Source organism: Bombus huntii, chromosome 3 (genome assembly GCF_024542735.1).
Source record: "Bombus huntii isolate Logan2020A chromosome 3, iyBomHunt1.1, whole genome shotgun sequence".
Classification (NCBI taxonomy): Eukaryota; Metazoa; Arthropoda; class Insecta; order Hymenoptera; family Apidae; genus Bombus; species Bombus huntii.
Window position 1 is genome coordinate 14,881,628 of NC_066240.1, and position 16,369 is coordinate 14,897,996.

Sequence of the window (16,369 nt, forward strand, 5' to 3'; positions counted from 1 at the left end):
CTTATGCGTACTTCATTTATTTTACGATACAATTTAATTATGTATAAAACAACTTATTTTACATAACACTTTCAATATTATTTTAAATAAATTTCCTTTATCGTCGAACCTATGTACTATTTTCTTATATATTATGAAAATATTATTAGCTTCATGCACTTGCTTGATACACAAATTTTGATTAGTTTATTATATTTTAAAATGGATTTCTTCTTAACAGAGAATAAATATATTATAGGAACAGTTAATAAAATAAATAATACAACGTAGAAAGAAGATATATTCTTTTTTCAGATAAATACCAGGAACCGTATTTATTTCTTTTCCATTAAATTACATTAACATTTTAGATAATACAAAACTAAAATTGAATTTTAGAAAAGTTTTAAAAATTTTGTTTCCTAACTTTTAACAAGAATTTTTAATATTGTCATTATTTAGTATATTTGAATGTACAACTTACGTCATTTTATTAAATATACAAATTACAGTTTTAGAGTATTACATAAACATAAGCACTGATATAAATTTGTTAAAATGTTTAGTAAAATGAAATGAAATATTTCTATAAAAAAATGTTTGGCATAGATAATTAAACATAAATATGCAATTTCATTAGATTATATGACTACTTCATAGTGATTTACTTTTTATCATTTATTAAATATTATTAAATAGCTACTACTATATATTTATATTTTACAAGGAATTTGATAAAACTAAATTTACAAAAATAATAAGAGGAACTTCTAAATTAAATAAAAACATTGTAATCAAGAAATATAATTATTTCATTATTGGAAAAGTTAAATGTACGGTTATATAAAAGCAGTATCGTGAAATATTTCCAAAATGCGAAAACATTACAAAACAGTACATAAATTTTCATTATATTCTATTTTTTATATTAATTAATTTTCATGTTTCTATTTAAATATCATGTTTAAATAAATTTTGTATATATTATAAATATTTTACAATTACTTGCTATGTAATTTTTCAATACAAACACTAAGCTCTTGAAGACATTCCAACAAATTATTCATATTAGCACTTGAATGTCGTAAACCTGATTGTTCTCCACCAATTCCTTGTCTTTGACCTAACTCAAAATGAAGTTTAGCTAATTGCTCTTGTTGTTCTCGTATTTCTGTCATTTGTTCCATACTACAATCCTTTCCTGTATTTCAATTCCATATTATTCCAATTTTATATTTATTCTGCTATATTGAAAAGCATATTTCACATACCAAATGCTCGTAAATTACCACTATGGAAATCTTCCAGAAGTTGTAATAAAGCTTGTTCCATACGACGAACATCAGGAACCTCTGACAAAAAGCAATGATGTTTGCATGGTGCCATAGCTTTATTTAATGACACCAAAACACAACCAAAAAATATAATGAAAACATAACAATACTTAAAACAGAAAAATATATGAAAAGATTATAATATATTATCAATTAACAAAAATATAAATTTTCGTATTATTAAATATAATATGTAACATTATATAACTGAAAATTGAATAAAAAGATATTATTTAAATGTTGTAAATATTTTTAGGATACTTACTACTATATTCTAAATAATATTTTTAAATGTTACTATGAAGTACAAAGTTACCTCTATGTTGACGATTTATTTTTGGTAGTTCTGGTCGATTTGGTTTTTGCTTTTCCTTCTCATTCATATACATTAGACGTGACTGATTACCATGATTTGAAAGATTCACAGCACGGCCAGAAACCATAGATCCTTGACTTGTTGCCTGACCAGAACTTCCTTTACTAATAATTGGTGATGTTTGTACATTAGTTTCCCATAATACTTGTTGCTGAAATAATAAACTCTTTTACTATTTTTATTGTTTTATTTATATCACCTATTTATCCATTTTTTTGAAATGATACATTTGAATTTATGTTTTAGTAGTCAAAATTAGGTAACTAATACTAAATTCATACCGATATATGAGAACTATGTGTATCATTTTTACTTGGATGATGAGATCTTGCTGGTGTGGAAGGTGGTGTAGCTTCTCCACCTTGACTTAATGGTTCTTCACATTCTTCTTCTTGAACCAATTGTTGCAATTCACCACATCCAGACTTTTCAGTCATCCTGAAAAATTCATTAATTTAGTCAAAATTTATATTCTTGTTGTTATTAAATTTAGATATTTGTAGAATTTTTATATATATCAATGAATACCTAAATTTAAATAACATTTAAATGACATTTTATAAGAAACAGAAGAAAGAAGATATTTAAATACTTCTATATACATACGCAATAGATCTAACCAAACCCTTTTTTAAACGATATTTTTTATTGTACTAACATCAAAAATATTATTATAATTTAAACATGTTATTACACATTCACAATTATGTTATTAGTAATTGTTTTGTTTATTGACTTTTTTTCTAAAGTACATAGTATTGTAATGTTTTTAATGTATTGCCTCCAAATTATAAAAGCATTTCTACGAAATATATTTTATTGTATGTATAATCTTCCTTTTCCTTCAAAGAATAAAAAAAATTGAGAAAGAAACGTTTTATGAAAATAAACAGTTACAGAATTAATTTTTCATGATTATATATTTTCGATTGTACTTTGTATATCTTGACATGCACATAATATACAAACAAATCATCTGATTATCTGCAATTTCTGATAAGTGATAACTGGCATTTATGTACCTATATATAACTTAAATTTTATGCTGATAAAAAATGTTGATTAAGTGCTGTAACTTTTAACAAAACATTTACAAATACGTGTCATATACGCTATTTCATATACGATATGATTAAAAACCATACATGGTTTATTCATTACATTTAGCATAGTGACACTTGAAAATGTTTCTACAATTCATTTCTAACCTTTATATCAAGAAAATTATGACAATGTAGTGCGAAGGAAATTTTAATTAAAATACACATCTTAAGAAATTTCATGTTAAAAGTGAATATAATATTTATATTATAAAATGAAAAATTATATATACATATATATGTATATAAATACAAAGCTATTTTAAAGATACTCAAGTTGATTTATATCATATATAATAAGAGAAATGATAACATATCTTTATGTTACAGATATAACTAATATTTCTATGATTGCAAGAATTACTTGGTGAAACTTGGGATGCAAAAAGTTTAGCAAGAACAAGCAAAAGACAATCTGATGATTCATCTTATTAAAATAAATAATTATAAAACTATACAATGTCTAACTCAAAACTTGTTTTGAATATTATAAGGTAGAATATTATTAAATATTATCAATATCTTCCTGGGAGCTATTAGTAAACATAATTTATTTACTTAGTCTTGAAGGAATGATCATGAGGTTTAATGTGACATCAGATATGACTATCAATAACATAAAAAATATTGCAATAAAACATTTCTATGGTGATGATAAATCAAGAAGTCCAACTAACTTTCGTTTAGTTCATACATCTGAATTCAAATGGCTTATAGATGATCATAGTGTAATTAATGAAAAAGTTAATGAAAATGGTAAAACAATTTGCTAAAATTCTGTGCTACATCAGCAGATATATTAAGCAAAATAAAATGATTATCTTTATTACAGATGAATTAATGTTAATAAAGATACGTCCAATACCCATAAATGAAAATTTATCTGCAGAAATTTTGAAAGGTCCAGATGAAGAAGTAGTATTACAAATAACAAAAGATTTACCTATACGTAATCCACCTAAACCTATTCCATTTCTTCCTTGTCCTGCAGATGTAAATATACACATACATGTATAATTATTGCATTTTCTGTATTGAGGAAATTTACGTTATATATTTTATATTATAGTTTCAGAATGAAATACGAAAAATTTTTATTACACTTGTAAAAGCATCAGCAAGGATTATATCGTATAGCCCAGAAGCACAAACGTTTTATGATATCTTAAAAGAAAAATTAGAGGCAAGATGTAAACCAAATATTAATACAAATGCTGCAAAAACTCTCACAGAAATGGGTTTTTCTGAAAAAAAGGTTCTGAAAGCTCTTCACTTACGAAAGTACGCAATCTACTATTTAATTTAATGTTCAGGAATATTAATAAATTAAAAGTAATACTTTATGCTCTGATTTTTAACTTATTACAGATCAAATATAGTAGAAGCATTAGAATGGTTAGCAGAACATCAGAATGATCCAGAAGATGATGATGATGATTACTTAGATTTGATATCTATTGAAAAAGGTAATAATAAAGATGTTGCAGTTTCCAGTTCATCTATTTATATATCAAAAATGTCTTAGGGGAAACAGGTATTGATTTATTTGAAGGAGCTAATTATTTAGATAATATTTAATACAAGTCAAGTACAAATAAATCTTCTTGATTTTATTCTTGAGAAAATTTTAAATTATGACAAGCGTATATTTTGAAAAATCATTTCATTTTTTGCTATATATAAAGTACTATAAATATTATATAATCATAATGTAGTTTTTCTTTATAAATTATATTCTTATTCAATTTCATATTTAAAACATTCATACATTAATTCATACATATTTAAAATCATCCATATAATTGTTAAAACTAAAATATATTACAATTAAAAATAAAACTTCACAAAGAGAACACTTCTTTTCAGAAATATTAAAAATTTGTTTACAGCCCATATTTGGATTTATAAAATAATAATATATGTAATAAACATATTAATTGAAAATGATTAAAATTATGATAAATTATATGTTATTATTACATGTTGATTTATAATTGTATACAAATAAATTGATAATTATATGTAGGATGTGAAAATTTGAAGAAGGAAGAAAATGTACTCAGCATAGTAGATCATTTACTAAAAAGTTACCGTTACTATAGGAAGATGGATTTCAAACCTAGTTCTAGAGCAGTACAATCACTATCAGAGATGGGATTTGAAGAAAAGAATATTATTGAGGCACTAAAAATTACTGGAAACAATCAAATTAATGCTGTGAGTAATCTATATAAATTTAATTTTATTACACTTCAAATATATTCTTCTTTTCAGTGTGAATGGTTACTTGGAGAAAGGAGGCATAGTTTACAAAATTTAGATAAAGAACTTGATCCAGGTAGTCAAATTTATAAAGTAATCATGAATGATCCACGTATTCAACTTAGTCTTACAAATCCTAATATGTTACTTGGTAAGATTATTTTTATTAATAAATAATAAAAATAAAAAAAAATTAATATAATTAGATAATACAATAATTAATGTAAAAATGAAATTTTTAGTGTATTTATCGCTGTTAGAATCACCAGTAACTATAAGTGAACGAATAAGAGATCCTGAAGTAGGACCAGTATTGGATCACATTATATCAATATATCATGCCGAAAAACATACGATTCATATCAATCAATATGCAATTGATTTCTGATTTAAATATTATTTTGTAAAATAAATTAATATTAATATTATGAACAATATAAGAATAATATAAATTATAATAAAATAAAAAATGAATATCATAAGCTTGTAGCAAAAGATTTTCTAAATGTTTTAAATGATGCTATAATAGGCATGCATATTAATGAAGCCTATTATTATGGTTATATATTAGATATATTTAATAGACTTATATTCATGAATCATGAATTTTATTAACATTGCTAAAAATCTATTTTATGATATGTATATTTTAACATTACATTTTTAATTTTGAGTATATATTCATATGGACATAATATATTTTTTCCAATTTTAGAAAAATATACATGAAACAGAGTATTACAACTCTGGTATTACGTATTAGAAAGTTAAATAGTTCCAAGAAGTACGGTTTACTGTCGCTAGTATCGACTTGAAATTTGACAGATAAATCACACCACGTGTTTCAACTAAATATTTTTTGTAATAATGGTTTATTATTTTACAAGTGAAGGTATTATTATTTATCACTGGCTTCATGTTTAATGTATATTTAAATTTTCTCATATACATTTTACTACTAAAAAACTAATAATATGCAGTAAGGTTAGAATGATAATTATAATTTTTAATTATAGTTGTACAACCATCGGTGACATTATTTATGGGAGTCGACCAATATGAAAGTAAATGAAAAATTCTAAAATATATTATAATGTATAAGATACGTTCTTTCAATATATATTTTTCTAGATGATGACCTCATAAAGTGGGGTTGGCCAGAAGATGTTTGGTTTCATGTTGACAAATATTCTTCAGCGCATGTATACCTTCGACTTCGCCTTGTAAATATTTTCTATTAAAAACATGCATGTTCTTTTACACATTTATATATGCGTATCTATATATGAATACATGATTTATAGGGTCAAACAATAGATGACATACCTAGTGTAGTTTTAGAAGATGCAGCACAATTAGTGAAAGCAAATAGTATTGAAGGAAATAAAATGAATGATATCGATGTAGTATACACAATGTGGTCTAATCTGAAAAAAACACCAGGTATGGAAATAGGACAAGTTGGTTTTCATAAAGATAAGGATGTTCGTAAAATTCATGTTGCAAAACGAATAAATACTGTTGTTAATCGATTGAATAAAACTAAACGTTCAGAACAAGTAAATTTAAGATCAGAAAGAGAACAACGGGACAGAAATGAACGGGAAGATAAAAAGAGACTTTTGAGAGAGCAAAAGGAAAGAGAAAAGGCAGAAGAAAAACGAAGAAAGGAAGAAGCAGAAATGAGGTTAGACAAAAATTATGGTACATTACTGACAAATATAAATTGTTTAATCTCGTCAGACTTAACATTATTTTCTACTTTTTACAGAAGTTATAATTCTTTATTTAATACATCTAATATGACATCAAATGTAGAAAATAGTGGATATGATTCAGATGATTTTATGTGATGAAATTATTAATATTATTCGTAATTCGATTGCCTACTCACCATAGTTTGGAATAATAGATGAATATATTTAAAACAAAAAGCATATATAATTTCAAAATTAAATTTGGTTGATATTTTAAAAGAAAATTATCATTAAACATTACGAAAATCTAAAATAACAAGGTAATGTTGAAACTAATAAAATGTTAATTAAAATATTTTTAAAACTGGATTGAAGTACAAGTTTTGCACAAATTGCAAAATAATTTTTAACATTGAGTGGGTTTCTCTTATATAAATTCTATTAAAAACATTAATATGTATATTAATACATACATTAGTAAGTAAATGAATATAATATTAATCATGTATTTTAATATGTTAGTACTTATTTTATGTAAGATATTCACATAAATGATAATTTACATACCTTAGTATTATTAATAGTTGAAATCAATTACTATAAAATATATAAAATTTTCAAACATTTATTTCTATAAAGGACATTAAAAAATTATACAAGACATATTTTATTATGAAAATAAATAATAATTATTACTATAATAATGTAACATTAACAGCTTCCAATGCATTAACTATCCATGGGGGATATTCCTTGTTTGGAAACAAATCTAACATGAATTGCTGTATAAATTCTGGGAATCTTTGTTCTTGGATACTTTGTCTAATATCTTTCATCAATTTCATTTGGAATGCAATATTATGAACAGATAGTAAATGACATGCAACTGTTTCTACCGTTACAATATGATGAAGATAAGCACGTGTGTATGTTTTGCATGTACTACATTCACACGATTCATCTATTGGCCTCATATCTTTACGATATTGAACTTGTTTTAAATTTAATTGACCAGTACGTACTAAAGCACAACCAAACCTCTAAAAAAGTAATATATGCATTAATAGATTTCATTTTACCAGCTTGTTGCACTTTGTGTATATTCTTCTTTAATTCAAACACATTATCCGTAATTAATTACCGCTGTTCTTGTAGGAAATACACAGTCAAACATATCTATTCCCAAAGCACAACAAATAACTAAATCAATAGCAAATCCAACACCCATTAAATAACGTGGTTTAGTTTTTGGAAGTATATTTGTAGTAAGGTGTACCATTCTCCAAAAATCATCTTTAGATTCTCCACCACTAGAAATATTATTAATCATAAAATAATCTTTCTCTTTTCCTAAATTAATCCATCTAAATTAATATTTTACCTTAATCCACCTACAGCATAGCCATTCACTTCACGTTTAATTAATTGATTTGCACATTCTGATCTAAGTTTAGGATCAAGACCTCCTTGTACAATTGGAAATATACTTTGCGCATTTGATCTCTGATGTGCTTTTAAACATCTATCTAACCATCTAGTTGTTCTGTAAATAATATATTGAGTATTAAAAATTATTTTGATAGGAATTAATAATATATTATATACGTAAATGCAATAATATTATTTATAAATTATATATATAAATGCAATTCTACCTATGCATTGCTTCTTCTACTCTTGGTCCTGTTAATGTAGTTTTAACAACATCATCAAGTTGCATAATTATATCTGCTCCTATTATGTTTTGTATTTGTATAGAATGTTCAGGTGTCAACATGCAATCTGTTCCTGTAAAGTAATATTAAAGTATTTTATTTGTATTTTTACATAATACAATATAAGTACATATTGTTCTTATACAATGATTACCATTATATGGTGATTTAAACTTGACACCTTCTTCCGTAATTTTAGCAAGTTCTAGTAACGATACCATTTGAAAACCACCAGAATCTGTTAATAATGCTCTTTTCCAATTCATAAAGTTATGTAAACCACCAGCTTTCTGCATTATATTAAGACCCTACAAAATCCAGTTTTTATCAATAACATATTTGTTCACTTTATTTGAATATAAGTAACTCAATTATTTTATAACTTGAAGAAATATTAAAGAAAAGCTTTATGCTTTATATATTTATATATATTACATACAGGTCTTGTTCCAAGATGATATGTATTTCCAAGTATAATTTGACAATTCAATTGTTCTAATTGTTGAGGTAATATGCCTTTTAAAGTACCCTAAAACATTAATATTGCTATTAAAATGTATAATGTGACTGATTTATATATATCTATAATATGACTGTAAGTAATAGAATATTTTATAAACAATTAAATCTTATTACAAGTTTAATGATATGCCAAATATGATTTGCAATGTCATAAAACATTAATCTTTTTTTTTAAATTATATTTAACTTACCTGTGTACCTACTGGCATAAATACTGGTGTATCCACATGATGATGAATGAGAGTCATCCTACTAGTTCTAGCTTTTGTAGTTTGACATTCGTAAAATATTTCAAAAAGTAGTGGTGATTTTCGTTGTTGTAACATTTTCTTCAGTTTAATAATTTAGCAAATAATGTCAATAATGTATTTTGTTTCATATACATACATAATTAATAAAATGTTTATAAAACTGTCGCTTATATCACAATTTACAATAATAATAATAACTTATTGTATCAAACATAATTTAATTTGTTTTATTGTAATTCTAAATGTGTTATATATAATTCTAAAGTTGTTCAATATTACTTAATATCCTTTACTTTGAACTATAAACTATAGCTGTAAAATTCCAGTTCAAAGACTCGTTTATATATATATATATATATATATATTTATTATATATCAGTATTCATCAACTTACTTTCCATGTGTAATATTAATCTATTCTACAATTTCCTTACGATAATATTTATTATCATCTTTTAACTACGTTAAGTACTTTTGTACAAGGAACACATTTCAGTGCTATTTATCTTACTTTTGCGATTATGTAAATACGCCCATATGTAATAGTAGCTAATAGTAAAATGTTTATACATTACATTGCAAAATAAAAATGAAATTTTCTAGGGCTTTTCCTAGATTGAGGTTAGATTTAGGTTTAGCTCTGAAGTAAAATTACAAATATGTATAATTGATTGCAATATTTTTTTTCGTGATATTTTGTTTATTTAGCAGGCCTTTTAACAATATCAAAGTTTGAGAAAGAAATTGGAAATACTGACCAAATTGCTCACTATTACCAATTTAAATATATAAAGTAAGTCCATAATAGCAACACTGTCGCAGAACTTCTGCTTGTTGTAAATATCACATCATCAGTGTAGTCTTTGATTACAATGCGTTAAAATAGAATAACAATATTTATTTTGTACCCTTATCAATACTAAAACATGTTTTCATACGATAGTTACAGATTATGAAAAGTCCATATGCTAGAAATTTAATTTTCTCTAGTGAAAAATTGGTATCCTACAATTTGTGTTCTACATTTTTTGTCCTAGAGATATTATCCTTTGTTTTATAGAATACAAGTATTAAAAAATAATGCTCATACCTTGTTGGTGTTTTATATTAGGTTCACGATAAAGTTTAATGAGAGTAATTTAAAGAAGATAACAAGAAAGAGAAATTTGTATTATTTGTGAAACTATGTTGAAACCAAAAGCATTAACACAAGTACTTAGTCAAGCTAATACCGGCGGCGTAGAAAATACATTGTAAGTAAAATATTTCTTTCGTTAAATTAAGCACGATTTATATGCATGTTTTTTTTTTTAAATATAATCCAATAACTATATAGTGTTATAAGATATATAAATATTAATAAACATGCAAGTGAAATCACATATATAAATTTACATATTTTTCTTATCGTTATTGTAATTAGGAAAACAAAAGTTTGTGATCAAATATTTCAAATGAAAATATATTTCAGATTATTAAATAGAGATGGTGGTTTATTAGCTTACAGTGGTTATGGCGATAAAGATGCAAGAGTAACTGCTGCTATTACAAGTAATATTTGGTCAGCTTATGAAAAAAATGGACGAAATGCATTTAAGGAAGATGAATTGCAATTCGTATTAATGGATTGTGTGGTAATGATCAAATATTAATAGATTTGATTATCAAGTAATTAATTATATAATACTTAAATTCTATGCAATTAAATGGCTTTATTAATATCTTATACGAATTGATTACAAATAAAAATATTTGCAATGTACTGCAAAAATATTTTTAGTAAAATAATATGTATATAGTTACTAGTTTTTATTGCAAATTATTGTTCAGAAATTTCAGTTGCATATTAATGAAAAGTTGTAAACAACATACGGTTATATGTTATATATATATATTGAAATAATACATTTGTAACATGTTTTTTAATGAAACATTTTCTTTTAGGAGGGCAAAGTCGTTATTACCGAAGTCGCTAATTTGTTGTTATGTTTGTATGCAAAAGAAAATGTGGGATTTGGTTTACTAAGAGAAAAAGCACAAGCTTTAGCAAGATACCTTGATCAACCACTAAAAACAATAGCAAATATGCCTTAATCAATGTTTAAACATATACCCAATTGTGTTGTAAAATTTAGTTTTATATTTTAATGTTTATAATTTATTGTAAAGATACTTGGTACTGTCTTGTAAATAATATATTTTCAATTAATAAAACACTTATGTAATCATTTATATATTAAAATTTATAAAAATGTGATACCCTTAGAAAATAAATCTAGCTTTGAAATCAAGCGTTAGTAGCATTTTTAAAAATATTCTTGTGAACTTCATAGAAATGAAGTTTTAAATTTTATTGTAATCGATGAAATATGTCATATATTTTTTAATAATGTAAAATATCTACATAGACAATCTTTAAAAAAAATTAGAAATTAAATATTAAATTCATACATTCATATACATTAATAAACATATGTAATGTTAAAAATAATTAATAGATGTATATGTCCTTTATAAATAGAATTGCTTTTATTTTAAATCCACAATTTGTATGTTATAAATTTTATTTATTTCATTTGCATTTATATACTTCCTCCTATAATCTTCTTCTATGTAATTTGAAATATTTATTGGTATTAAAACTTACTTTTGATGCATATAAATATTACTTTCTTTTCTAACAATAAACATCAAACATTTAATAGACTTAGAAATATATCTATGAAAGTACAAACTCTTTTACATATAGAGTTATATATACCTATGTATAATATGATAATTCTAATATCAATTAGATTAATCATACAAGTTAAACACAAGTTCACTGAATTACATTATACATTGCACAAAATGACTAACATTGGTCCTAAAATTTTCCTGTTATTTTGAGTACATAAAATAATAATTACTAGCCAAACAATAAATTTTCATTATAAGTGTTCATATTGTTACATTTTATTGTAAACTATATAATTAAATTTTCATGTATTAATGTTTACCAAGTGACATATTGTGAATGTGAATCGTAATTAACTAATAATATCACTAAATTATTTTATATATGTTTAGAAAAAAATCTTTTTTATGAAATTATTGTATATGTGTATATATAATATACAATTTATTATATATCATATATAACATAATTCTAACAATACCTATAACAATTTAGTGCTACGTGTAAGTTTCTTCTCATGAATAATGCTTTTAAATACAAGTATATTGTCTACAACACTTCTTTAATAGGCCTTCAACAATTGACAGCTTATGTTAATGCCTATTATAAAGTGTTTTTAATTCTATAATTATATAATAGAGATTTGTTGTAGTCTTAAATATATATAAAAATGGAAACTCTTATCTAAACAAAGTAGATGCACTGTAAATAAAAGAAGAGGAAAATAAAATAATATGTATCTTTTATACATACATAATTTTACAGTCTACCTTCCTAATTGCTTTGCATTAAATGAAATATTATGAAATAGAAATTATATGCATATAGAAAATAATACTTAAGTAACTGAGAATTATTCAGCTTTTTTTAAATGTTTCATATGGTTTAAACTTTTGTATTCAAATCTTTTCGCTATATATTATCGTATATCAATAAACGATATAATAAATTGCTTTTGTTAAAAATTACATTCATTCTTTTTTTTCATCCACGTTATTACATCTCAAAATTAGTTTTACATTTGTAGTTATAACTTTGTATTTGATAATCAAAAGTATCATGCTAAATATACAAATATTATTTTATGTTTCATAGCGGCAGTGCGAAGGTAAGTAATTTAGATAATATTATGACAAAGATACGATTAGAAAAAAAATTATTTTTATACAACTTGTTACAAAAAGATAAACTATTTATTACTAGAGAGTATTTATATTCATTGTAGAAATTTGTATGAAAAAGATTGCCTTTATGAATGCTATTGTCTTTTAAACTATTTAGTGAACTAAAACATTACTAAATAACAATTTCTTTTCATAGCATATTAATATTAGTGATTGCGTGTATATATGTATTAATATTTTTTATATTTGGTACATTCTTTTTTAAAAGGAGAGTGTCACAGATTATAAGTGGGATAAAAAGTTTTACTTCAGTATTAATTTCTTTCATTATAAAATGTATGATCCCTTATGGAATGATTAAGCACTATTTCTACCACTACAATCCATATTCATTCTCGTTAAATGTTTGATAAATTAAAATTATGATTGGAAAAGATAAAATGATTCACTTATTAATGTGTGATACTTTCGGTTTTTAAAGCTTCACCTTGTGTTGTTGCATAATAACTATGTATCTACAAAAGGTATTATACCTTTGTATTTTCTTTTTTGTTATTATCACTGTACATGAAAAATGAAGCAATGAAGATCTTGTGTGAACTTAAACTTTTACATGTAGAAATAAAAACAGTCTTCATCTTGTTGCTGCACAGTTGATTTAATTAAATGAAGCAAGAAAAGAAAAGGACGGATTTAGAGATTACATGCGAGAACCCTTCTGCTGCAGAACCTAAAATATAATTTAATGATTCAAGCTTAGTAAGATTATATTATGAGGTTCATATTAAAAATTATATTCTATTGAAAAAAAATATAAATATGAATGTAAAATCTTAAGTAAAATATGCGAATGTCATTTATTTTTAGCATTGTTCAGCCTCTGCATTTTGTTGTATAAATTATAATAACACAATATCTTCATATTTTGAAGAAAATATTTTGATTAATATACAATAGAGTAATAATAAATGAAACCTTATTATATGAACTGATTTTGTATATTATTTAATTATTAAAAATATTGTACTATAAATTCAATGTATATTATAAAAGCTTTCAATTTAAAAAATTTCTATTGTAAATATAATACTTTCAAAATATAATTCAAACACATGCATTAATAAATGTTGCAGGACAACAGGGTAGAAAGTAACCAAACCAATAAAAGAAAAAATTCTTTATTTAGTGTACAGCATGCAGTACAAAAAAACCATGATGTAATACATACAGCAAATATCAGAGGCAGAACATGCTCATGCAAATTGGCCCCTGAATTAATGATATATGTTTTGAGAAGAAAAATATAAATATAATAAATTAGTATTATATTATAATTTAAATAAATTTAAGTCATAAAAAAGGATAAATCTATAAATATTTTTAATTTTTATACAAAAACAATATAAAATGTTTTTTATAAAACTTAGTAGCATATATTTAATACCAACTATAAGGTACTTTTATATTATCTTGCATCATAAAACAAAGTATTCATAATGTGTGCCTAATTAGTTAAAAGATTTATAGATAGAGATTTAAATATATGTGACTTCATTTACATAAAACTATAAAAATTTCCTAACTATAAACGCTTTTTTTGAAATGGTATAATTCCATATTTTATTTATATGTATTCCAATTTTTTATTAATTATAATCTTTGGTAATAAAATATAAACATAACTGTTGACATTAGTAATACGATTTCATGTTACAATTATGACAAAATAAATAAGAAATAGAAAGAAAGTAACATAATTATTTAATAAAATTATGAACAAAGATTATGTATAATTGCTTTGGTTAAAAGAGTGACATAAGAATTTTGAATGCAATAATGATACCTTAACACGATCCGTTGATTCTTGTTCCTTACTATTGAGTTGACTGGCTCCATATTCTCGACTGACCACACATAGAAATTCAGCATGATCGTTATTTCCATAATTATATTGAGATCCTATATTGATTAACTAAAATAAATAAGAGTACAATTTTAATTTAACAATGCATGTTATTTGTTCTTGTATTATTAATGTATGTTAAAAAGGATAAAACACTAATATATCAAATAAAAATATATTTAATTTTACATATAAAATACCTGCTCAAATTTCCATCCATCAGACATTGTTGATACCATTTGAGTTAATTCATCTTCATGACACTGAATGACTCTATAAACATGTTTCTTTGAATCTCTTAATGGTCTGGTATCTCTTAAGATAATTCTTTCTTTCACTAGCCGAATGAGTTCTGTAATATTATAAAATTCTGCTTCTTCTAAGACACCTTCTTCTGTTAAATCTTTATTAATAACCAATTTCCCATGACGTAAGTAATTTAAAACAGGACTAAAATATGTTGGGTCACGATCTATTAAATATGCTCCAGTTTCATCCTGTACAATGAAGTATACAAATAATTTTTCATAAATGATACATATTTTATAACAATACATAATTCGTGTAAAATTACAAATTATGATTTCATACTAATATTTATATACATTATGAATTATTAATGTATAATTATTTCAATATAATGACACATATGCTACATATCATATTAGAAAATAAACAAAATTTGCTATGTCACTCAAGTTTATATATCTTTTAATGTAAAAGGTTTATAAAAATAATTACCTAAATTGATTTATATAAAATATTCTTATTAATTACACAAAAAATATTCATATAGATGAAAATATTTAACAATTTTTGACAATGTTTTAAAATTCGCGGTTATTTAAAAACATCAACTAACCCTGTCTGAGATAAGGTCAGAATCTTCCTGACACAATCGATAGAGAAATGAATTGGGGTCTCTAGCTAAAGTAGTCTTCGCCGTTAAAAAATATGTACCACCAACATTTAATCGAACCCACTGATTATTACACCGTTTTTGAACATGATTTTCTGTCATTTCGTGCGAATTCGTGTCACTGAAATCCTCCATATTTGCTTTGAAACACACGCAACTTTCAGCTCATAGGTTTCTGTGACATAATCAAATCAGTGTCTTAATATTAAGCTCACGAAATTGAAAGTGACATTAAACTATTTTTTCAGATCAAATTTAAATATTTTGTTTGAATTGTTAATACATTTTGCTACTATTTAATACGTAATATCACTATCAAAATTGTTATTTTATGGCGGGAAAGCAAATTAGAATCATTGTTTATGAAAAAAGATAAACATAAATAATAATTTCTTTATATTTATTGGAAATACAAATTCTGGTACGTATATTTTATAAGGTAGTAGCATACTGATATTAATGTAATCAATGATATAAGTATAAGATTTAAATGAATAAAAGAAATCTAAT

The 16,369-nt window shown here is 23.9% G+C and overlaps 6 protein-coding genes across 15 annotated transcripts; 3 read left to right on the top strand and 3 right to left on the bottom strand.

Moving 5' to 3' along the window:
* Positions 1 to 773: 773 nt before the first annotated feature.
* Positions 774 to 2,857, bottom strand: LOC126864052 (coiled-coil domain-containing protein 28A). Of its 4 annotated transcripts, none has more exons than XM_050614981.1 (5): positions 2,712 to 2,857; positions 1,971 to 2,127; positions 1,630 to 1,840; positions 1,251 to 1,367; positions 774 to 1,180 (listed from the first exon to the last, which is right to left on the bottom strand). In XM_050614981.1, the coding sequence occupies exons 2-5, from the start codon at positions 2,124 to 2,126 to the stop codon at positions 981 to 983; spliced, it is 684 nt and encodes a 227-aa protein (XP_050470938.1). In that variant the 5' UTR covers position 2,127; positions 2,712 to 2,857; the 3' UTR covers positions 774 to 980. The 4 variants fall into 4 exon arrangements, with proteins under 4 accessions (XP_050470938.1, XP_050470937.1, XP_050470939.1 ...); XM_050614980.1 differs by lacking the exon at positions 2,712 to 2,857 and adding an exon at positions 2,296 to 2,442; XM_050614982.1 differs by lacking the exon at positions 2,712 to 2,857 and adding an exon at positions 2,218 to 2,323 and having other exon boundaries at positions 1,251 to 1,331.
* Positions 2,366 to 5,902, top strand: LOC126864039 (ubiquitin-associated domain-containing protein 1). 3 transcript variants are annotated; one of them, XM_050614961.1, is made up of 9 exons: positions 2,366 to 2,510; positions 3,120 to 3,283; positions 3,352 to 3,545; positions 3,622 to 3,782; positions 3,859 to 4,070; positions 4,158 to 4,255; positions 4,816 to 5,006; positions 5,064 to 5,202; positions 5,294 to 5,533. In XM_050614961.1, the coding sequence occupies exons 2-9, from the start codon at positions 3,249 to 3,251 to the stop codon at positions 5,437 to 5,439; spliced, it is 1,176 nt and encodes a 391-aa protein (XP_050470918.1). In that variant the 5' UTR covers positions 2,366 to 2,510; positions 3,120 to 3,248; the 3' UTR covers positions 5,440 to 5,533. The 3 variants fall into 3 exon arrangements, with proteins under 3 accessions (XP_050470918.1, XP_050470919.1, XP_050470916.1); XM_050614962.1 differs by lacking the exons at positions 2,366 to 2,510; positions 5,294 to 5,533 and adding exons at positions 2,831 to 2,979; positions 5,767 to 5,902; XM_050614959.1 differs by lacking the exon at positions 2,366 to 2,510 and adding an exon at positions 2,831 to 2,979.
* Positions 5,777 to 7,262, top strand: LOC126864058 (coiled-coil domain-containing protein 25). Of its 3 annotated transcripts, XM_050614992.1 has the most exons (6): positions 5,796 to 5,943; positions 6,068 to 6,115; positions 6,183 to 6,274; positions 6,356 to 6,494; positions 6,606 to 6,738; positions 6,823 to 7,262. In XM_050614992.1, the coding sequence occupies exons 1-6, from the start codon at positions 5,919 to 5,921 to the stop codon at positions 6,902 to 6,904; spliced, it is 519 nt and encodes a 172-aa protein (XP_050470949.1). In that variant the 5' UTR covers positions 5,796 to 5,918; the 3' UTR covers positions 6,905 to 7,262. The 3 variants fall into 3 exon arrangements, with proteins under 3 accessions (XP_050470946.1, XP_050470949.1, XP_050470948.1); XM_050614989.1 differs by having other exon boundaries at positions 5,777 to 5,943; positions 6,356 to 6,738; XM_050614991.1 differs by having other exon boundaries at positions 5,862 to 5,976; positions 6,356 to 6,738.
* A 95-nt stretch (positions 7,263 to 7,357) lies between these two features.
* On the bottom strand, positions 7,358 to 10,066 carry LOC126864038 (queuine tRNA-ribosyltransferase catalytic subunit). 2 transcript variants are annotated; one of them, XM_050614958.1, is made up of 8 exons: positions 9,631 to 10,066; positions 9,177 to 9,548; positions 8,903 to 8,992; positions 8,618 to 8,771; positions 8,404 to 8,536; positions 8,130 to 8,291; positions 7,890 to 8,058; positions 7,358 to 7,788 (listed from the first exon to the last, which is right to left on the bottom strand). In XM_050614958.1, the coding sequence occupies exons 2-8, from the start codon at positions 9,309 to 9,311 to the stop codon at positions 7,444 to 7,446; spliced, it is 1,188 nt and encodes a 395-aa protein (XP_050470915.1). In that variant the 5' UTR covers positions 9,312 to 9,548; positions 9,631 to 10,066; the 3' UTR covers positions 7,358 to 7,443. The 2 variants fall into 2 exon arrangements, with proteins under 2 accessions (XP_050470915.1, XP_050470914.1); XM_050614957.1 differs by lacking the exon at positions 9,631 to 10,066 and having other exon boundaries at positions 9,177 to 9,553.
* Positions 10,067 to 10,256: 190 nt separating this feature from the next.
* Positions 10,257 to 11,468, top strand: LOC126864067 (ragulator complex protein LAMTOR2). Its single transcript, XM_050615004.1, has 3 exons — positions 10,257 to 10,489; positions 10,708 to 10,870; positions 11,181 to 11,468. Exons 1-3 carry the CDS (start codon positions 10,422 to 10,424, stop codon positions 11,328 to 11,330), a joined length of 381 nt encoding a protein of 126 aa, XP_050470961.1. The 5' UTR covers positions 10,257 to 10,421; the 3' UTR covers positions 11,331 to 11,468.
* A 275-nt stretch (positions 11,469 to 11,743) lies between these two features.
* LOC126864055 (BTB/POZ domain-containing protein KCTD5) lies at positions 11,744 to 16,039 on the bottom strand. Of its 2 annotated transcripts, XM_050614986.1 has the most exons (4): positions 15,803 to 16,038; positions 15,141 to 15,437; positions 14,881 to 15,009; positions 11,744 to 13,767 (listed from the first exon to the last, which is right to left on the bottom strand). In XM_050614986.1, exons 1-4 carry the CDS (start codon positions 15,992 to 15,994, stop codon positions 13,738 to 13,740), a joined length of 648 nt encoding a protein of 215 aa, XP_050470943.1. In that variant the 5' UTR covers positions 15,995 to 16,038; the 3' UTR covers positions 11,744 to 13,737. The 2 variants fall into 2 exon arrangements, with proteins under 2 accessions (XP_050470943.1, XP_050470941.1); XM_050614984.1 differs by lacking the exon at positions 11,744 to 13,767 and having other exon boundaries at positions 14,200 to 15,009; positions 15,803 to 16,039.
* Positions 16,040 to 16,369: the final 330 nt, after the last annotated feature.